The sequence below is a fragment of the Carya illinoinensis genome, chromosome 4, assembly GCF_018687715.1.
Source record: "Carya illinoinensis cultivar Pawnee chromosome 4, C.illinoinensisPawnee_v1, whole genome shotgun sequence".
NCBI classification, from domain to species: Eukaryota; Viridiplantae; Streptophyta; class Magnoliopsida; order Fagales; family Juglandaceae; genus Carya; species Carya illinoinensis.
This window is the reverse complement of record NC_056755.1, coordinates 3,782,105-3,805,036: the sequence shown is the minus strand read 5'-3', so window position 1 is coordinate 3,805,036 and position 22,932 is coordinate 3,782,105. Positions and strand designations below refer to the sequence as shown.

The following is a 22,932-nucleotide window of genomic DNA, read 5'->3' as shown; positions in this document are numbered from 1 at the left end:
GGTTGGCTGTGGGGAAGCTCGTCTGTGGGAAAGCTTGTTTCATGTTTCATCTGTGGGGTGTTTTAACACACTGTCTTATTAATGTATATGATAATACATAAATGATAATACAGGTATGAGCATGCCGTCAACCCTAAATCCTTCTCCAGTCAATTATTATTGCAGTCAATAATATTGTTGCTGTGTTGGTCGGCGTTAAAAGTTTAAGAAATGGGAATTGTTTATCCTACGGATAAAAGTCATTGATGTCACCGATTATTTTTTATTTAATTATTAAAAAAATATTTTTAAATAACGTTATAATTTTTCTGAAAAAAATATATTTTAAAACGTATATATAAAAAAAAGGGTAGTGATAGGGTAGGTTACTACCCATATACTACTCAAGTGTATTTTAAGTTTATTTATTTATTTATTTTTTAAATATTTTTTTAACATCCTTAATCATTAAGAAAAAAATTTAAAAAATATACAACTTTACTAATATTTATTTTTTTAATCATTAAATAAAATTAAAAATTAAATACAAAAAGAATAATAATAGAGTAGTAACTTATCATTTTCCATATACTAAAATTGTACCCGATATTCGATTCCCAGCTTGCAGCATCAACGTCGAACTTGGCCACTTGGGGTGAAATCCGATACTAAAATTTTCCATATCACTACCTGCAGGGTGCGATCTGAATATTGCGTCATCCAGGCCATCCACTTTCTTGAAAATCAGTGCCAAGTCAGCCTAATCCAACGTTTAGGATTATCTAGATGAGTCAACGCGAACCTGGCTAATCATGAACTCTTATGCTGATGCGCAGCACTGAAACACCGTTTGCCATCCCTCCAACAACGGTTCGAGCACGCACAAAGCCCTGTAAATTGTAATATTTACCCCTCTATAAACCACACAGATCTAGCACAAGACTCTAAGAGCTTCTGTCATCCTCCAATGTCGCTGGGGAGAGAGACGGAGATTAAGGTTTTGGATCTGTCGTCTGATTAGAGTAGGGGAAATGGATGTGGAGAGGTCTTCGTTGTGTAATTGCGTGGTGAACTTTCTGTTGGAGGAGAAGTATCTGTTAACGGCATTCGAGCTACTCCACGAACTCCTCGACGATGGCCGAGACGCCCAGGCAATTCGTCTCAAGGACTTCTTCTCCGATCACTCTCAATTCCCTCCAGATCAGATCACTCGCCTTAACTCGCTCCGAGGTTCTTTCTCTCTCTTGCAATAAATTTGGAAGAAATTGAGTTTACTTTATTCTCTCATGAAGCAAAAACCGAAAATTCAAGAGAACAGTCAACTACGAGAAAAGAATTGCACTATATTCTGCCTGAAGCATTCAGCTAATCAAACAGTGAATGCACCTTTAGACGATTTAAGCCCATACCTGAATCACGAATTGACGTGCCCAATTGGATTTGAGATTTTCTCACTGAATTCATAGATTTCTTTATTGATGCTGACCGCATAACATTACTGATTCTCTTTTCTTCGTCTTTCATTCTTCAAATGCAGTTGCAGACCCTCAAAGTTTGCTAGAAGAGAGAGAAGCAATGGAAGAAAAACTAGCAATCAGTGAGTACGAGCTTCGTTTAGCCCGAGAGGACATTTCAAAATTGAAGGCTGAATTAAACAAGAAAGCAGAAATACCTCATGAAGAATCGCGTGGTAATTTCTCATGCGTGCGTGATGTTTTAAACGGTGTCCTTCTGTAAGTTCCAGCTAATTTGCAGGACAGATCTTTCTGTATGCTGTTTGAGATTATATATGTGTGTGTGTGTGTTTGATGTTTTAAACGGCGTCCTTCTGTAAGTTCCGGCTAATTTGCAGGACAGATCTTTCTGTATGCTGTTTGAGATTAGATGTGTGTGTGCGTATTTCTTTTATGAGCTGCTGTTTGAAATTATATGGTTTGGCGAGATAATATCCTGCATTGACATTGCACTCTATTTGAAGACTCCGTGATCTTTAGTTCTTTAATCAATGAAACTTTATGCTCACGATGAGCTACCAAATAAGCTCACCAAATATATCTAGATGAATCAGTTGTGAGTTTATGACAGAAAATAATAATGGAACCTCTTTTTTTGTTTTTTCAAATTGCAATGGAGGAATTGACAGCCATGCTCGTGTGTATGCACTGGAATTTTATTTTTCAGTCACCATGCTATGCAACGTTTTCGAGATGGACACACATATTTGCACCCTTTTTACAATTGTTGGCAGTTTTTTCCTTGTCCAAACCCTCATAATTTAACTGTAAATAGTGGCATATTAAGATTCACTGTCTACTAGCTAGACTACCGTCATTTTGATTTCTATCTTTTGATTCTTTTGCAGAGTCAAATATAGATGTTTCTGTCAATCATGGGCCAGAATTTCAACGGCAAAAAAGGGATTCTTCCCTCTCTGATTTGGGACCTTTGAAGGATAATGAACGTCGAGATCTTAACTGTGCTGTAAAGGAATATTTGCTTTTAGCAGGGTATCGGCTCACTGCAATGACATTTTATGAAGAGGTATGCAAGACTATCGATTTCAGTTGTCTCTTTTCTGCTCTCTCTCTCTCTCTCTCTCTCTCTCTCTCTCTCTCTCTCTCGGATGACTATTTCTGATTGAGATACGCATATCTGTGTTCTCTTCCCTAGTTTTTTCCTCCTATTTTTCCTTGATTTTTTAGTCAACCTGTTTCAATCACCATTAGAAGACTGAAACGATCACTGTCATGCATTTGTCAGCTGTCTTGCCAGCCTGACCAGAGAGTATTGCTATGAGTGTATATGTGTAAGTTTTTATATTATAAAATTCTACATGACTCAAAAGTTATGTGCAACATGGTATATTTGGATCATGATATGGGTACTAGGATGTGGCATTCTCCTATTCCCGGTATACGGGTACATTGGGGCTAGGCTTAGAAGCTTTACTATTTGGGGTGTGGTTTGCATTAGAATGCTTGTTTTGGTCGGTTTGGTCTGTACATATACACATGTATGCACTCTCATACGGAAGCATACACATGTATTTATGTATGCAAAAATATATGGAATCAATCAATGGCATGCTCATCTCTCCCTCCATCCCTCTCTCTCTCTTCATTCTTATCTTCCCCTTATTTTTTAATATCTATAAAAAAATTTTAGCCAAACATCCCTTCTTTATTCAATGATGCTTAACAAATACAATAAATTGGCAACAACAGTTTTTAGGAATGGAAAATTTCTAACATTTTAAGTCATTGTAAAGTCTTCATGCATTACTGGAAATATACAACAAATGAGGGAAGCTTTAGAAAACTTTAATATTAGACAGGATATCTGATTCTCAGTGGTGGTTGCGATTAAGATGGAACTGGAAACCATATAAAATCTTGAAGAATTATCATAACCTTTTGGTATGTTCATTTCAGGTCACTGATCAGAATCTAGAGGTTTGGCAGAATTCACCAGCATGTGTACCAGATGCCTTACGGCATTATTACTATCAGTATCTTTCATCGACTACAGAGGCTGCTGAGGTATTCCCTGAGATATACAGGCAAATTGCTTCTTATGTATTCTTAAAAGTCATTGCCTTTTACTAGGCTCCACCTGGCTTGTTAAAAGAGGATTTGCACCTTTGCGATCCTTTTTGGTTTTCTTACAGTTGATCTGCAGTATGCTCAATAGATGTTATGTCACTGAGTATAAACTGGTTAACTGATACCCCTGGGATTAGTCGGGACTTTGTTCTTGGATGCCTAGTGCCAATAATAAATAAAACAATAAATAGGTTAACTGATGAATTGAACTTTAGATGATTGGATGAACAGCAATAAACTAAAGTCTACTACATATAATGAGCACATGAAAACATTTAATCTCTGTACCCTTTTTTCAGTTAGACATAACACTGGAGGTGTTGACCTGAAAGTGCACACATATCAGTGTGTCAATTGGAATTGATGACGTGATACAATAGAACTGTCAATATTGGGATATTAATACGGTAGATCAACATTCCTCAAACTAGCATTCTCTCACTGGATTATTAACCTCAATATGCAAATTAAGATCTACAGATTTGGACTGACACCAGTCTTATCCTTAAGAGTAGTGAATTTTGTCCATATGTTCATTGCTATTTCTTTTGCCAATTGCCATTTTACAGAATGTTTTTCCATTCTTTCTAAATCCTTTAATCGGGACATTACTGTAATAGATACCTGATCCCTATGCTGTAGATACTTAGGGCACCTCGTTTAATGTTTTTTGTAACTCTTTCAATTGTCTTCTTGCTCTGAACTGTGGATAAATTTCAATGCACCTTCTGTTGCAGGAGAAAATTGCCATGCTTCGGGAAAATGAGTCATTGATAAAATTAAATGAGAGGCTTACTCATGAAAAGGAGTTCCTATTAAAGAACAAAGATTTGGCCGATGGTCAATTAGGTACATTGACTAGATCTTTAGAAGCTCTTCAGAAGGATCTTAAAGACAAAGAAAGCCTGGTACTTCTCCCTTACTGCAATGAATTCTTTAGAAGATCTGGTTATTTCTTGACTATGTGAGATAATTATTTTTGGTTATTTCTTGACTTTCAGGTACAAGGTTTGAAGCAGTCCTTGGAGCACCAACGGAAGGAGCTCAATGATTGCAGAGCTGAAATCACTGCCCTGAAAATGCATATAGAAGTATCTCATCTGGGACAAAATTTGGTAGCTAGCAATGTTGATCATGTCCAATCCCTGTCTTTAGAAAAATACAAGGAAGACATAAATTTGCTGCAGAAGGAACTAGAAAGTTTGAAAGCAAAAAATAGGATTGCTCCTGGTTCTATAAATTCTATCAATTCAGAAAAAGAATCTGCCCAGACAGAAGAGAAAGTTGTTGAGATACTTGAAGATAAGAGTATAATATCTCATCCAGTTGATGCAGCATCAGAAGTTGTAGATAATTTAGTTTATCAAGTACAGGCTACCCAAACTTTTGATGACAACACAGATGGATCTGAGAAAGTTTCACAAGAGTTATCAATAAATTCTTCAAATGATATTAGTATCTATGAAAATGTTGAGAATGTTTCCAAACCCAATGGTGATTCACAATCAGAAGAAAGCAGGCTACTTCCAAAATCAGACAATTTATCTGGTGAAGCTAATCCAGAAAAAATGGCAAGTTCATTTTACTCTAGCTTTAGGTCGTTATATAGTCTTCCCCACAGGGCTCCACCGGAAGTTTTTTCTTAGGCAGGGGCCTGGCCTGGGTTTCTTATTGTGTCAATCTTGTGGTGCCTCTTATTGTTCTTAATGGGCCCCTCCATTTAAATTCAAAACCTCTTAAGTTCAATTTAAGAACTTAAATCCGCATCCCCCCTACCTCCCCAAAAATTTAAACGAATAATTTGCATGTGCTTATATGGTGGAAACAGATTTAACTAGGTGGTAGAGTTGCAAAAACACCTCTTTCTTCCATATTTTTGGACCTTAGCTCCGTGGATCAATATTCCTAATTTTTTGCAGTCCATATTTGACATATATTTCTACTTTGACAGGGCTTAGAAACCATTCAGATCTTGGCAGATGCCTTGCCCAAGATTGTTCCTTATGTCTTGATCAACCATCGCGAGGTTTGCTTTTAGCAACATATTTTATCCTGCCATTTATCACTGGAGTTTTCCAATGAAATGTTGTGTCTATGATATATTGGTGTTATTTCTCTACAGGAACTTCTTCCTCTGATAATGTGTGCGATTGAGCGCCATCCAGATAGCACCACTAGAGATTCCTTGACCCACACTTTGTTTAATTTAATCAAACGTCCAGATGAGCAGCAGAGAAGAATTATAATGGATGTAGGTTATTGCTTGAAAAACTAAATTTGTGTAATAGGGATACTAAGTTCTGAACGTTGTAATCTGTTCGACACTGTTTCAGGCATGTGTCAGCCTTGCTAAGAATGTTGGAGAAATGAGAACAGAAACAGAATTGCTTCCTCAGTGCTGGGAACAAGTAAGTTTTGCATTCTTGATGAATAGATATCATTATACCCATTCTGTTGCTTTTACCTCAAGCAATAGGTGTTCAATCTTTTGTTTTATTAGCAGCACATAATGGTTTGCTCTTTTCTATTTCTGTTTCTGATTTTCTGAATTGCTGTTCTTCCTTTACTTCTGCATGGGGGGTTCTCTTGTATAATTCATGTGTACAAGGGCTGCACCCCTCTATGCTTTTCTAATGAGATCAAATTACTTATAAAAAAAATTATTTTGTTTGAATGTGCAGATAAATCACATGTATGAGGAGCGCAGGCTGCTTGTTGCCCAGTCATGTGGAGAGCTTGCAGAATTTGTCCGGCCTGAGATTCGCGATTCTCTAATTTTGTCTATTGTGCAACAACTTATTGAGGATTCTGCAACTGTTGTCCGGGAGGCTGCTGCTCAAAATCTGGCTTTGCTGCTTCCACGCTGTCCAAATGTGGAGAAATATTTCAAGGTCAGCCTCACTAAATATGCTTCGAGGCAGTCATGGAGAAGAATTCTGACTTGACAGATTTGGCTGCAATGTAAGCTCTAGAACAGGTTGACGATCACACATGATCTAGGGAATGGAGCCTTTTCCCCTTACCATAATATGAAGACTTATAAGATAGGAGAAGATGTAAAATAAATCGAAAAAAAAGTTTATCCAATGCTTTATTTTGTTTGTTGACAGGTGGAGGAGCTCATGTTCCAATTAATATGCGATCCTTCTGGAGTTGTGGTTGAAGCTACACTCAAAGAACTAGTTCCTGCAGTGATAAATTGGGGAAACAAATTAGACCATATTTTGAGAGTTTTACTTTCCCATATCTTGAGCTCTGCTCAGGTATGCTGCTTTTTGTATTGCTTAGTCAGTTATTAGTGAGAACATCCATTTGCTCTGGATTATATATTTATCTTTTCTTTATCTAATATTGCAGCTCTGTCCACCTCTTTCGGGGGTTGAAGGATCCATGGAGTCGCATCTTCGAGTTTTAGGAGAACGAGAACGCTGGAGTGTTGATGTTTTACTGAGATTGCTGACAGAATTGCTTCCTTGTGTGCACCAGAAAGCACTTGAGACATGCCCATTGTCTTACGATCCTGAAACATCAGGAACAACATTTTCAACCTCCTTGCTTGAGTTGTATGCAGGGTATCTGGTTTTTCCCCTTGTATTTTTTTTATTAATTAATTTAATTGAATTTATTTTTATTTTTATTTTTTTTCTGGTTATTACATAACCTTTTCTTGAGATAATTTCATTATTTCATTTGATAGCCTTGTTTCTACCATAGTTATTTCTTGAGTTATTTTTGTATATGACTGAATAGGGGACGTGTTGAGTGGCCTGCATTTGAGTGGATGCATGTCGACTGCTTTCCTGACTTGATTCAGCTTGCCTGTTTGTTACCTCAGAAAGAAGATAGTTTACGAAATCGAACTACAAAGGTACCAATGCATAACCTTATGGCTGTTCATGTTAACATGTTTTGTCTATATGATGGGAATAGTACTCATCCAGTTGCTCTTGATTTATATCTTGGTAATGCAGTTTTTGTTGGCTGTATCGGAACAATTTGGGGATTCTTACCTCACGCACATTATGCTGCCTGTATTTTTGGTAGCAGTTGGGGATGATGCTGATTTGACATTTTTCCCTTCTAGAGTCCAATCAAGAATAAAAGGTTGTGGATCTTAACATGCTCTGTTCTTTCACATCATTGTGAGATGTTTGACTGTTGCTTGATTACAGGTTTGAGACCAAGAACTGCCATGGCTGAGAAACTCGCTACTACGTGTGTCTTGCCACTGCTTTTGGCAGGCGTGTTGGCTTCTCCTCCTAACCATGAAAAATTAGCAGATTACTTGAGAAAGCTGTTGATTGGTGGTAGCATGGAGGAAAGTACACCTACAAAGCGCAATGAGATTTTCAATGCTATCCGTTTCCTTTGGTTGGTATATCAGCATCACTTTAGAACGAATTATTTATTCTACATTATTTGACTGATGGGTCTTTTCTGTAATGCAGCACCTTTGAAGAACATCATGGTATGGTTTTTAATATTCTGTGGGAAATGGTTGTCAGCTCCAACATAAATATGAAAATAAGTGCTGCTAATTTGTTGAAAGTCATTGTAAGCATACCCACTTTGTGAAACTATGACTTCCAGCTGCATCTGACATTGAGATTAAGACTTTTATAATTGCATTTGTTTAACAGGTACCATATATTGATGCAAAAGTTGCTTCTACTCACATTTTGCCTGCTCTAATTACTCTGGGCTCTGACCAAAACCTAAATGTGAAGTATGCAAGCATAGATGCATTTGGAGCAGTGGCCCAGCATTTTAAAAATGATATGGTACACTTTCGTTTTTCTTGCCCTGACGCGGTAATGGGACAGTTTAATGCATTTGGCTGATCAAACTTTGATATTTCCTAGATTGTTGATAAGATACGTGTACAAATGGATGCTTTTCTTGAAGATGGGTCTCATGAAGCTACTATTGCTGTGGTTCGTGCTATGGTTGTTGCTGTACCACATACAACGGAAAAATTGCGAGATTATATCCTCAACCTTCTTTAATTTTTTATTTTTTTTTAAGGTCATGGATCCTCACCAAGGTAGGACCCTCCCATAGGGAGAGTCAAAACCTCACCCACTAGAACCATGTGTCGGATAATCTAGGAAAGCTCCTTGGTGCCAATTCGGAGAAGTCTACAGCTCATCCCAAATCTGTCCTTTTATCACTAGGCTGCACCCTGAAAGCCTTCCCCGCCCCCCCCCCCCCCCCCCAAAAAAAAAACCCATAAAACACCTTTTTTTTTTGGCGCTTCTCATTTGGTGTTTTTAAGTAGATGCATCATTTTTCTAGTTGGCTTCTAATACCAAGCCACCAATTATGCTGTTTATTTCTTTAACATAAGATACATCTTTTGTCCAAGATTTTCCAACTCTCATCCACCCCAACTTCTGCAAGTGATGTGCTGCGTCGTCGTGAGAAGGCCAATGCATTCTGTGAGGCAATTCGTGCTCTGGATGCTACAGGTTTGCTTTCTCTTTCGCTTTTTGTTTCTTTACATGCTGAATGTATGATGCTGGATATAACCTTTGCTTATTGCAGATCTTCCAGCAACTAGTGTTAGAGACTTCCTCCTACCTGCTGTGCAGAACCTATTAAAAGACACAGATGCACTGGATCCAGCACACAAGGAAGCCCTTGAAATCATAATGAAGGAAAGATCAGGTGGAACTTTTGAGACAATCAGTAAGGTGATGGGTGCTCATCTCGGACTTGCCTCATCAGTGAGCAGTTTCTTTGGGGAAGGTGGGCTGCTAGGAAAGAAAGAAAGTACAGAGCCGCCACAAGAGCCTCCCAAGTCCCCAAATCCGTTGCCACCACTGCCAGTAGAGGACACTAGATTTGGTCGTATCATGAGGGGCAATTTCACAGACATGCTCAGGGTAAAAGTAAAGAGCCAAGAGGAAACTCAGAACCCATGAAGTCTGATTTTGAGCTATCAATGGTGTCCTGTGGGGATAATTTTATTTTATTTTTATCTCCTAATATGTCAGTTGAAGCGGTTTTTGTTCCCTGTTTAGCAGGTGATGGACTGAAAACAGGAATTTTCTTTTTTTTTTTTTTTTTCCTATTATTATTATTCTTTTGATGGTTTCATTGTGGGATATCAAAAGTAAAAAGGGGGTGGGAGGGGTAAATTCTTGCTGAAATTCTGATACGTTTTAATTGCTAAATAGCTCAAAATAATATGAACTTTTGTTCAATATTCACTAGGACGTATACGCTGCCTTGATTTTAAGCTTTTAGGCGATAACAAAGACGACGTGATTTCGAATTCTCATGTATCCATCTCCACATGTTTATCTTCAAATGTTCAAGGAGATTTCATTCTTGTACAGATAATATATATAATCGTTTTATCAAAGTAGCTAGCCATGCCCCATACATGCATCATGCATGCAATATTTATCGGGCCGGCCGGGTTTGTACTTTTACCGAATTTCTTCAACTTTTCATGGAAAAGAGAGGAAAAATACAAAATCTATATTTTTGCTTCTGAACAACAGATTGGTGAGAATAATCTGTCGACCCATCTATCGACAGATTTGACCAAATCTCACGAATTTGAAAGTGATTATTCATGAAAGTACTACGTACTAGACGTACGTCCAGACCTTCAATTTGAAACAATCGATCGATCGAGTACCGTATTGCAAGAGATGTTATATATTGAACCTTTTAGAGTTGGTCCCGTGCATTGTACTGCGCATGTTGGAATTAATGAAGCGATTCAGCTTTGTAAATTTGGCCAATTATAAACTAATTAATTAAAATTCACTCATGCATGCATGCAGTCATATTGGTCATGGCTTGGAAAAAGAGGCAGCCGTGGCCGCCCCTGACGCGTGAGCAGTGAGTCATCATCACCGACCTTTTAACAAACATTAAAAGGTGTTAAAAAAAAAGACATTAACAAGGTGGTCAAGGGCATAAATACATATCATTAATGCATTTATTGATCCAACTCTTGGGCGTGATCATCACGAGGCTTCCCTACAATAATAAAATAAATAAAAATAATTGCACGAAATTTTTTTATATTTTCATTTCTTTTTCCCCTACAAACTCTTTTTATTGATTATCGAAGGGGGCTTCCCTCTTGAAACAAATATTGCTTTAATGAAAGTGAGGATGTATGTTTTGATCTGAACTACTACAAGTGGATAAGTACTAAAGCTAGCGCGCCCTCCTATAAATAATATATACACGTACCTATAATTTATGGCCACATCATGTGCATGCCCATCCATCCATCCATTAAAAAAATACTCTTACCTATTTTCTTTAATTAATTAATTAATAAAAATTTTATATACAGTCTTTTTTTGTACTCTTTTGTGCACTCCAATGATATGATTGGTTAGATATTAAAAAAAAATTAATCCAACCAATTATATCAGTAGAGTACACAAAAAATATATAAAAATAACTGTATATAGCATTACTCATTAATTAATTATCAAGAATATCGTGATCTTTATCCTCATGAGCTTCCGGCGGCCTCAGCTTTGACCCTTCTATGTCTACCTAACTAGGTCCCAATTAAGATAAGCATGACTAGCCAGCCAAGTGTCAAGTCTGCCCCATCTTCCCGACCAACACTTGGTAACTACACTCTGGTTATAACGTGAGGTGCAGGTGCTAACTAGCTAGTAATTAATATTTTAATTTGCATCATGAGATCTCTTTATATATAAAATCACATTTTCTTTCCATAAAATGTACGTATATTAATTAGCTAGCTAGCTAGTTATAGTTTAATTTATTTAAATTACTCAAAAATAATAATAATCCTATTTTACAAATACTAATTTTTAATTAATTGACAAGTGTTGCAATTACAAAAATTTTATAAAATTAAATTTATAAATTGACATAATTTTATATAACATATTAGATTTATTTTAAAATAAAAATAACTTTATGATTTTACGAATCATATTAAAATATATTATGTTATGGGTTTATTTTTTTATAAATCAAGCATTTACCTAATTAATTTTGATAAATGCAAAAAACGAAATCCTAAATGGAATTTCGCTCGATCTTACGCGGCGCGAGGACTGCGCGCATGTTTCTGACTTCCGTTTCTCTAACCAAAGACTAACAAAATATAAATAAAAACCTTAGCGCTGTTCGTTTTCCTCTTAAAGCTGTATATATCTATCTCTCTCTATATATATATATATGTGTGTGTGTGTATATGGAAAGAAATCCAACTTGTGAAAACTAAACTAGAGTATATCGATCCAATCTTGAAAGTCATAGTTCAATCCTTCTCATCATCACTGTCATGGCCTCAGATCTCTCCGTGATCCTCCCTCGCGTTCTCATCGTCTCTAGACGTAGCGTTCGCAAAAACAAGTTCGTCGATTTTGTGGGTACGTACGTTCTCTTTCACATCAAAGTTTCATGTATAATCAAGTTTCACATGAGCCGGCATATATATATATATATATATATGTATGTATTCTTCATTTCTTTTTTCCTCTTTAATGATACGGCGAAATTTTGAAATATTGTTGTTATTTATTTTATAAGAATACGCTAAAATTGAACATGTAATAATTCTCAGGTGAGTATCATCTCGATCTTATAGTAGGCTATGGTGCAGTACCTGTCATTGTTCCCCGTGTTCATGGGGTTCATATGTTATTAGATAGCTTTGAGCCCATCCATGGCGTTCTTCTTTGTGAAGGAGAGGACATTGATCCATCTCTATATGAGGAAGAAACCTCTGGCCTTTCGCCAGAAGAATTAGAAGAAATCAGGGGGCTTCATTCCAGTGATACCGCCATTGATAAAGAGAAGGATACGATCGAGTTGAGGCTCGCAAAGCTTTGCCTAGAAAGAAACATACCCTACTTGGGAATCTGCAGGGGTTCACAGGTATTAAATGTTGCATGTGGGGGTTCCCTATACCAAGACATAGAGAAAGAAGTATCAAGCAAGTGCCCAGATGAGCAGAGAGTCAAACACATTGATTATGACAATTATGATGGGCATAGGCACGTGGTTAAGGTGGTGGAGAATACCCCCTTGCATCATTGGTTCAAGGATTCTTTGGAGGAAGAATGGAAAATGGGGATTTGGGTGAATAGCTATCATCACCAAGGGGTTAAGAGATTGGCTCAGAGATTTGTTCCAATGGCATTTGCTCCCGATGGTTTGATTGAAGGGTTTTATGATGCTGATGCTTATAATCCAGATGAGGGTAAATTCATTATGGGACTCCAATTTCATCCAGAGAGAATGAGGCAGACGAACTCTGACGAATTTGATTATCCTGGATGTCCATTTGCTTATCAGGTTTCAAGATTGTGATTTCATATATATATATCATGACCTCTCATCTAAGATATATGCAGCAGCAGATTTGATGAAATTGATGTTTGGTTTATCCATTTCTTAAATTATTAATTTACTGTTGATATGGGCAGGAATTTGTGAAGGCGGTTATTGCTTATCAGAAGAAACGTAATAGCACAACATCAGTGCCAAAACCCATAAAGCTCGATCGAGAAATGGAGAATAAAAGAAAAGTTATCATGCGGAGTTTCTCACTCGCAAAAAATATCTACGCAACTGGCCGTGGTATGCATCCCTGGAAAGAATCTGAACTCGAAGCTGGAGCAGACTTTCTTGAGGTACTTACTATTAATGTACCAAAATACAGATCAAAGAATCCAGCTTTCACATATATTTCAAACAATTTTTTTGTGGGTTTCCTCATTATAACAAATACAGGCATGATTCGACCTTTTTGTTTTGTTTCCGATTGTGTTTCTTATTTGTTTTGATCTTGAGTTGCAGTCGAACACAGCGCTGAGCGTGCAGCAAGAAAATAGGCTGAAGCAGATGGGTGCAACAGTGAGGAATGCGGGTTCCTACATAGAAAGATTGAAGTTGAACGCGGAGAAAGAAAGGTTGGCAAGGATTGTGATGGGGAAAATGACAGTAGAACAGCTATCTGATCTCATGTCTTTCTACCACATGTTGGGGCAGATATGTTCAGAAGTGTTGGAAAAAAAGCTAAGTGGGATTGTCAATGACCTTGGTTCTTGAAAGGATGATCCAGTGCGCACCAGTACTCCTTTGAATGACTCACATGATTCTTGGTTTTTGGACTGTGTATTTCTCTCTCATCTATTTCTTTCTTTTTACAAGATAATAAGATATTAACTTATTTTTACTTTTTCTTTTCTTCTCCTTCCCTCCGTGAACATGAAACAAAACCACCAGCATAATTTCTGAACACGCGATTACTTTCCGTTTCTTTTCATTGCCTTTTATTGCTAACTTTTTTTTTTCCTAATAATATTAGAATATAAATTAAAGATATACAGTTATAAAATGCGTAAATATTATATAATCATTTTAAAAAAAAATTAAATTTATCATTAAAAAATTAATTTTTTTTAATATAAATTTCATATTTATTCATTTTTTAAAAAATAATTAAACAACATTTATTTATTCACGATTGTAACTATTATTTCTCTAAATTAAATGATTAATCCGATGGTTCAGAAACTTTATATTCGCCATAACACTGGCTTGCATGCAATGTCCAAAATATATACAAGCATTTGTGGGTTACCACAGAAAATGAATCGGCCAATGAAAGTTACAGAGATTCTGTCAAACAGAAAGAAACTTACAATATCAATTTTCAAATTAAATCATTCGATTTGGACAATAAAATTGAAAAAAAAAAATCTGTCAAAATTTTCGAGCAATTTTCCCAACTAAATTTGTTTCATGATTGTAATTTATGTTGTCTATTTCCAACAATATCAAATAATAAACCATAATATATTTACAGAAACAACCACCTAGACATTCTCTGACTTTTCCAAATGAAACAGTGTATACATCAGATAGGTTTCATCCGTATTTAGAAGATGGGATGGGAGTTTAGATTTTGCTGGTAAAAGCCTTCACGTGTAAACTGACTTCGTATAGTTCTTACATTAACAGTCTGGATAGAGCAGCTATATATGAACAATCACACATTACATGGTCAATGTTTAAGGCATGTTTCTTCATGAGATATTAATCCACCAAAGCGAATATATATGTGTCTAGGAGAGTTATTTTTAAGCTCCTTGTTAGAATAAAAGAAGCGTCATTGCGACTGTCTCTGCTTGTCGTTAAATTCTGCTGATTCAACTGTCTTTCCATGCTTCTTCTCATACTCCTGCTTCAGTTCCTACAAACGCTTAGATACCTAATCATCATATAAAAATGTACTTACGCCAAGTAATTGGAAAAAGAGTGAGGAATGAAAATCCAAGGACCTCAAACAAAGCATTTCAAGCACCAGAAAAGAACTACATGGAGACGATCAGAGTACACAGGCACTTGCAAAACCAACACCATTTACAGATGGATGAGAAACGGAGAGAGGACCTTCATTGAGTAGGCCAATGGTAATAATGTATCTGGATCCATTGCATCCTCGGGGAAGTTCCGCAAAGCATGTATGAGTTTCTCAAAAGGTAATTTTGTCTAATAAAAAAAAAACACGGCAAGCAGGCATTAGACTATTAGGTCAAATCTTGAGCAGACAAAAGATCTTCTGATACTCACCAAATCATCAGCGCAATACTTTAATAGGGCCAAACCAACCTTAAAAACAATTTTAACACCCTGAAAAATATAAATAATAGATATATATATATATCAAGTTCCAAACACGATAAAAATGCTTGCAAGGAAAGACATATAATGTTACCAATCACTAACCTCATAGAGAAAGACATCCCAAACTCGAAGAGCCAAGTGGAATGGAAAAGAGTATGAGAAAACTGTAATGAACCACTGACTTGCATACATGCTAGGGTTTATCATCTCTTGGGAAAAATGCTCCCCCAGCTTCGGCAAATGCTCTCTCACCAAGTGATCAAACTGAAAAAGATACTGCTGTACCAGAGGTAGCCCCGCCTATAAACAAACATATCACAAGAGATTTAAGAGAATCAAAATATATTTCTCATTGCAATCAAATCAAAATAGATGGGACTTTGGCTTTAATAATGAAAAATAGACAATTCAACAGCCCTTAGTGTATGAATAGTTATATGAAATCATAACCTTCATCTTCAAGTGACATTAGCATGATCCCAAAATATTTGTGGACGAAAAAATCACTTCAAATTATGATTTAGGATGCTAAGAGTAAAACAAGTGGGCCTCTCCCCCCCCCCCCCCCCCCCCCCAACCTCCCTCCCATTTTGCCTACTTGTGCCATATATGCCTGAAGTCAACATATACTACTTCTCAGAAAGTTATCATTTAGTCTTTTTTGATAAGTTGTTATGGTTTAATTAACAGACAAAAATGCATAGAACAGTATTAGTATGCTCTGGAAAAAAATATAAAATTTTGGATTACTAGAGACTACCCTTTCTTCTGGCCAGCATATGACAAAACATTAGAAGATCTCAGTCGAAAGATACCATCTAGATTTGTCTTAAAAAATTAATCTGTAGCAGCTTCAACGGGATTCTAGAAGCCACTCTTGAGCCTGATTTGTTATGGTATAACGTGGGGTATAATTACAAAAGCTAGCATTAAGCAAAAAAGTCATTTCAAGTTCATTGTTTTTCCTAGATTATAGCCACTTCTTTTTGCACTATCAAAAGAAATTTGAAAAACTAGAACAAGTTCACTTATTATATAGATCAAAATCCCAACTGACCTAGCAGTCAGCTTAAATTCATTCTTACAACCTTGCATTTTTCCCGACATGCTAAGCTGGCTACACCTCTAAGATGAGAAAAAGGATGCATTTACAGAGAAAAAGCTTACCAGATATAATCCTTCCATTGGGGCATGGACAGCTCCTTTCAGTAATGCAACCAATAACCAGAAAGCGTCCTCTTCACTCATATACAGAAGCAAGAGACCAGCTAAAAAACCCATTCCCTGCATTTCAGATCTATCATTTAGTATCATAGATTTATAGACACAGTAAATAGAATAGCAATTAGAGCATCCAAGAGTTAAACCTGAACATATCCAACATCTCTGTCAAAGACAGAGTATGCCTTCAAAACATTGTAAAGTGACCTTTGACCAGGTCCATGTCTCTGCTGGAAGAAAACGTGTGAGGGAAACGTACGAGAAATGTCTCGTATTATGTCTAGTTCTGAAGCTGACGTCTCATATATTACTAGTTGCTGCAAGAACATAAAATCCCATCAGCGTAACACATAAAGATGTGCAAGTGTCCATGGCATGGAAGAACAGCATTTAATGAAAATGAACCCCGAATATTTCAAGAATCAACCAAAGCCAAGAATATCGATTCTGTTAGGGAGGAAAACAGACTGGACTCTGTTAAGATGCTGAACAGGATAAGAGCAGTGCTAGTTCTTTGAAATTAAAGAAGGAAGAATTAATTAACTTGAAAGACTCATGCCTGGCAAGATAAAAACAGGACATTAGCAGAATGACGTGATTTTTACCCAAAACTTCCACATTATCATGGTGTATAGCACTGTATGGATGCCAAGTTAACATTATCATTTAACAGCAAAGTTTTTTTTATGAGTAAAATTAAAATTTTATTAATAAAAAGAAGGCAGTTATCCAGACACAGTTTAATAATTACTCTTTACCCAACACAATTTGATAATTAACCCAGGCTGGCCAACATTAGCTCAGCTCAGGGAAAGATTACTGGATTTGAGTCAAAACCGTTTGGTCAGATTAGAAAATAAAAAGGTATGGATTTGCTAAGTTAACAGCACAAAGCTAATGTCCACAATCCACCTAGGGCATCAAATTTGATACTGGAAAACAATCTTCTGAGTATATAACACAAACCAGGTCAAAATGGCCATATAATCAAATATATGCAAAGCATAAGGTAACCTGAAATTCTGAGTTGCCAAAACTAAGAACCATGCCCAACTTCCCTAACTAAAGCGAAAGCTCTGTTACCAGATTATTTATCGTTTGATGTCAAACAAAATCTCCGCATTTCCAGGACACTTTAATTGCACCACAGAAACCAAGCTCCAGAACCTCAACCAACTACCATCTTTTTTTAGATAGTTGTGATCTTCCAACGAAGCCCCACTTTGGTAGTGCAAAAGGCTTAACCAAAGCATACCTAACGATCAGTCAGACACTCATTTTCAAGTAGAATTCATTCAAGAGTTACTTATCAAGAAAAATTCACCCAAGAGGTGTTCCTAAGCCAACATGGCAAAAGTGTCACCCAAGGCTTCTCACCAGTCTCATTCCAGTTTTCACTGCATCATGGATGCAGATTCGATACTCAATAGTCATCGCTTCACATAATAAGTACATTTCTCTTTGTCAAGCAAGCAACCTTAGCTGTGGATGTATGATTAAATAAGAAATCATTTTTATGGCTGCGGTAGGATCATGAGCTTCAGTTTAAATGTACACAAAAATTGTTAGATATGCAGGTATGATGCAAACCTGCACCAGTTAATATGGCTAATCTGGAATAGAACAACTGTGGTGAATTAATCTATGTCTTGGTCCTTCTCATTTGTAGTAATATGCAGCTAAATCAGGTGGGAAAGGCAGAAAACCACTAAAGCAAATGGACCTCAGCAAGTACGAGCATGTTCTTCTAGGAATGGACGTGACATTCAAACCCTAAACTTTGGGCTACTGCCAGTAGCATCACCCTTGCTTGCAATTATCACAAGGCTCTCTGAAAAAAGCAGCCTAGTTCAAAGCAAATATAAAATATGCAGCAGTTCCATCTCACCAATTAAGAGGCATGATATTTTTAATCATTTAAGGTTTTCATAAGAGAAAGATAAATGCAAAAAGGTCAATTGCTATGCGCCACGAAAACAATCAACACAAGTCAAACTGTAAATCAACTCGAAATCTAAATCCACATATCATTCATGTTATTCTACAAAAATCTAAAAGTCTAATCCCAACTAGCCCATTCCATTCCATGAGAAGTGAAATATTGTTGAAAAAAATTGTCATGAATTAGCAAAGAGGGTGAAATTCCTTCTCCCATGATCATTAAAGAATCAAACACAAACTCATGCAGTCCACAGAGATATATCAGGCAATGGCAAAGGTAAAATGGATATATCTTCCACTTATCAAGTGCAAAAAAGATTTCAAGGCTACTTATCAGGACAAGGAAACGGCATACCTCATAAACCCCAGGGTTCATCAGCAAAAGGTCCCGACTTCCAGAGATCAACTGCCAAACTAGTCCTCTTAAACAATCAGGGATTCCTTTCCGTATACGCCTTCTGACAACATGGGGTTTTCTCCTAACATAATGCTTCCAATCACTCCCTCCGACCCCAATCATTTTCCTCCATTTTCGAACCCTTCCTTCCTCCCTTAAAGGAATCAATTTCCATGTAAATGAACAAGATGAATGTGTAATCATGCATAATCATTCAGCAGTAAAGTTTTATATGATTCAGTAAAAGAATAACATACCTCTCGTATTCATGAGCTGGCCTGCCTCTAGTTAAACCATCAGGAGAGCTATTAGGTTCCTGCTTTACAAACCCAAATCTGTCCAGTGGTCTTGGTGAAGGAATGGGACCTGGTTCATAGTCATCAGTTCTTTTCTTTTCCATTCCGCTACCTCAAACAATCTCTCACACGGCTAAAGGGTAAGAAATAAATCTGTTTTCTTCAACATGATATTCTGTTGACCAATTTCAGTTACAACCTCAAGTGGCATCTTTTTCTTTTTCTAAAAGTATCCTCCAGCGAAATCTGAAAGAGCTGAAAAATAAAAGATATGGTAATCAGTGAATCTAAAGGAGCAACAGCACTTGACAGTTAAATATAGTCATTATGTTAAAAGCTCATCAACGACAAGTATTCCCAAAATCAGTTAAATACCAGATTAGCAGAATATGTGTGAGCACATCAACGAAAATGAAGACAAGCTATAGATGTTAAGATCGATAATCGCAATATATGGTAAATTATAAAATCTATGACAGAATAATCCCCAAGAAGAACAGCTACCTACAACTATAAAATCACTGTCCAACTACATTGAATCAATATGGCCGAAAAGGGTAGTAACTTCCAAGAAACAAAGAAGATACAAGGAGTAAATATCAATGCCCGTGAAAGATGCTATGGCCACGCTGCTAGAAGACAACATAAAGAACAATACAGAATAAAAAATACAGCAGAACAAATTGAACAATGTTCTTGGTTTATTCATTAACATGTAAACCAAGCAACAGGTTCAACAATATGCAATTTAACCCTAATCACGCGCCCGAAACCCCAATAAAAGATATGAATTGGAAACTTGCCAAAATCCGAATGCCCCCGTAAGACTTAACTCTGCAAATCTCAACTTAAACTAAAAACAGGAGAGAGGGGACAGAAACGGCAACGTTATTTGAAAATACCAATGAGGAAATGTAAACCCATTAGTGTTTTGCATAACCGTCAAATGGGTCAAGCACAAAATTACGAAAATCTCAACATATTCAGAGAATAAGATAAAAGCCAGACGCGGGAGATGAGAAAACCAACCTAGGTTTCGGAAAGTTGCCAGTGTGGGAGTGATGAGAGGCTTTCCCTTTCTTCTTGCAGTGTATAAAGGAAAGTCAATTGTTTCGCATGTGTGCCGATATGATAATTCAGAGAAGAAAAAAAGCAGAAAATCCAATCTAATCTAAGTCTACTGTCGATTATATTATCGACGAATGGTGAATTGCTTTTTTCGCTCTAAAAAGTAAAGGCCAAATGGAGCTCTACGCGTGCGTTAGCGTAACAATCGTGCATGAGCAGTCGGATGATAGCGACGAATTCAGGAAAATGACTTTAAAAATAAAAATTGTTGAGTTTTCTGTTTTGGCCGGAGGAACTGAGACAGACCGCAGAGGCAATGCTGTTGGGGATGGAACCGAACAAGGACATTCCACGTCTAATTCGAATATGGTTTTCTAAACATAAATAAAATTTAAATAAGAAAATATTTTTTTCGCATAAATCTTAGAGCTAAAAATATTGAGAAATTATGTTCGGCAGCAAGTCCAACTTTTCTACACCACACGACATGAGGTAGCGAATTCGGTTTGGCCACCGCGTTACAGTTCTCAACATTCAAGATGAGATGAGATTAAAGTGAAGTTTGTATAATAAGATAAGATAAGATAATTTTAAATAAAATTTAAAAATTAAAAAAAATATTATTAAATATTACGAAACATATGATAATTGTTGATAAATTGTACGAAATAATCAAAAGAAAAAAATAATAAAAATCGATATAGATATTTAACATGATTTAGCGATATACTTATATCTATAGGGAGCGAACGGTATAAAATTCACTATTAGTCAAGTAAGATTACATAATATATATTTATACTAACCCTAGACGTACGCACATATTTAAAAATTTATAAAAATACCCTTCGTATGGGCATGTAGCTCTGCTGCGCTACGCTTCGCTCGCTTCAACATCTGTCTACTTTCTCTTGTCTACTTTTATTTTATAAATCATATATTTTAATATTAAAATATTATTTTTTAATCTTGTTATTATTTTAAAATTTAAAAATATTAAATTATTTATTATATTTTATTTAAAATTTTAAAAAATTTATAATAATAAAATGAGATTGGTTAAAAGCTATTCTTAAATCCAAACCTAACTTAAGAGAGCGCAGAGCTTAAGAGGAGAGACGTGAATAGGGAAATAGGAATTCGGGAAAATGGTATAAGAAAAAAAATTACAAAGTGTGTAGCCTGAGAGGAGTGCAGTGTAGGGGCTGCTATATAGCAATATTTAAAAAAAAAAAAATTACAGCATGATTTAATGTAATATATTATATTATAAAATTTTTTAATTCTAAATTAAAATGAGCGTATTATATGAAATTATATTAATATTTAAATTTCTTTTGTATAAGATTTGTATATAAACCCAAACCTCTCAATTTTTAAATTATTAAATAATACACACTCTTATAAAAATCCACTCATTGGGATATTATTGGTCAATAAACTCATATAGAATTCGATTGGACTCGTTAGCTCGTTGGTTTATGCTATTGCTATACATTACTAACATATAAGAATAACTTATGTGTATTAAAAAAGATAAAATATGCACTTATAAATTATATCAGAGTGTATATGTTTGTGAATAGAATTTACTGCATGAGAATGATAAGTTAAATTATAATTTTGACTTTTTTTTTTTCAAATTTAGTAACGTCATGTTCTAACTAGAAAGAATAAGATTTGAGTCGTGTCACCTATTATAATATTTTTAAAGAAGAGATATTGAAATACTAAAATGATAAATACTTTAATTTTAGAAATTTTATAAAAGTAAATTCACAAACTAATATAATTTGATGCGACATGTTAAATTATAAAATTATTTTAATTCTAAAATAGATATGATATATCACATAAAATTATATCAATTTATGAATTTATTTTTATGAAATTTTTTTACGATTATAACCATAGTTTTAGATTAGAAAAAACTCCTGATCAGATGTCTTCGCCTTTTTTACACTAGCCAATAATCTCAACAAGTACGAGACTTATGTGATCTATGATGTGGGCTAGTGTATTGAATACCCCTCCTCATTTCTATCATTTCGCCTCCACACTCTGCAGTCCTCTGTCCTCTCACATCTTTTCTTTTATCTCTCTCCTCATCACCATCTATTGATTTTCTCTCCCAGGCCAAAACAAAAACATTATAATAATCTCTTGTTTGCTAATGTTTTTCCTTTTCATCGTTCCAAAACAAAAACATCATGATCTTATGCGCTCAAATCTTCAAGAAATATTCAATAATACAGCAAATCTCCTGCTAACACGTAATAAAAGGAAATCTTCAACAATCAATACAACATTAAAATCCTTGTGTGGTTTCTCTTAAAATCTCCTGCTAAGACGCACCCACCCATACACACGCACACACTCAAATCTTCAAGAAATATTCAATAATACAGCAAATCTCCTGCTAACACGTAATAAAAGGAAATCTTCAACAATCAATACAACATTAAAATCCTTGTGTGGTTTCTCTTAAAATCTCCTGCTAAGACGCACCCACCCATACACACACGCACAATGTATTGGTATTGCTTAAATAACCATGGAAATGGTCTATTTCTTCTCTGTAAAATCGTGACAGCAAGCAATGTGTTGTCACTAAAAGTTACCATATTACTAACGCCCGTGAATTTCAGGTGCAGGTATCAAGAGAGAAAAAACCCAATTTCAAGGGCAAGTATCAATTTCAAGGCATCTTGAGCTTTACCATTGCATTGCTAGTTAGTACAAAATCATACTAGATTACATATCAGGCCCATGAATTTTC

General features: G+C 35.9%; 3 protein-coding genes across 10 annotated transcripts; 2 read left to right on the top strand and 1 right to left on the bottom strand.

Annotated features, from left to right (window-relative positions):
* Positions 1-862: 862 nt before the first annotated feature.
* Positions 863-9,864, top strand: LOC122307574 (RAB11-binding protein RELCH homolog). Its single transcript, XM_043120510.1, has 20 exons — positions 863-1,209; positions 1,517-1,669; positions 2,342-2,520; positions 3,411-3,518; positions 4,319-4,489; positions 4,583-5,152; positions 5,533-5,607; positions 5,704-5,832; positions 5,915-5,989; positions 6,263-6,472; positions 6,692-6,844; positions 6,939-7,153; positions 7,332-7,449; positions 7,553-7,685; positions 7,754-7,952; positions 8,030-8,135; positions 8,222-8,362; positions 8,444-8,567; positions 8,933-9,049; positions 9,126-9,864. The coding sequence occupies exons 1-20, from the start codon at positions 1,011-1,013 to the stop codon at positions 9,503-9,505; spliced, it is 3,555 nt and encodes a 1,184-aa protein (XP_042976444.1). The 5' UTR covers positions 863-1,010; the 3' UTR covers positions 9,506-9,864.
* Positions 9,865-11,717: 1,853 nt separating this feature from the next.
* LOC122306819 (putative glutamine amidotransferase GAT1_2.1) lies at positions 11,718-13,776 on the top strand. Its single transcript, XM_043119337.1, has 4 exons — positions 11,718-11,965; positions 12,160-12,893; positions 13,025-13,231; positions 13,398-13,776. The coding sequence occupies exons 1-4, from the start codon at positions 11,878-11,880 to the stop codon at positions 13,647-13,649; spliced, it is 1,281 nt and encodes a 426-aa protein (XP_042975271.1). The 5' UTR covers positions 11,718-11,877; the 3' UTR covers positions 13,650-13,776.
* A 626-nt stretch (positions 13,777-14,402) lies between these two features.
* Positions 14,403-20,517, bottom strand: LOC122308023 (EVI5-like protein). Of its 8 annotated transcripts, none has more exons than XR_006241894.1 (9): positions 20,115-20,515; positions 19,047-19,340; positions 18,748-18,943; positions 16,598-16,768; positions 16,398-16,514; positions 15,333-15,530; positions 15,177-15,236; positions 14,885-15,095; positions 14,403-14,796 (listed from the first exon to the last, which is right to left on the bottom strand). XR_006241894.1 is itself a non-coding variant. In XM_043121176.1 (9 exons), exons 2-9 carry the CDS (start codon positions 19,187-19,189, stop codon positions 14,713-14,715), a joined length of 1,068 nt encoding a protein of 355 aa, XP_042977110.1. In that variant the 5' UTR covers positions 19,190-19,340; positions 20,115-20,516; the 3' UTR covers positions 14,403-14,712. The 8 variants fall into 8 exon arrangements, 6 of the variants coding, with proteins under 6 accessions (XP_042977110.1, XP_042977111.1, XP_042977112.1 ...); XR_006241895.1 differs by having other exon boundaries at positions 14,403-14,784; XM_043121176.1 differs by having other exon boundaries at positions 14,997-15,095; positions 20,115-20,516.
* Between the last annotated feature and the right edge of the window lie 2,415 nt (positions 20,518-22,932).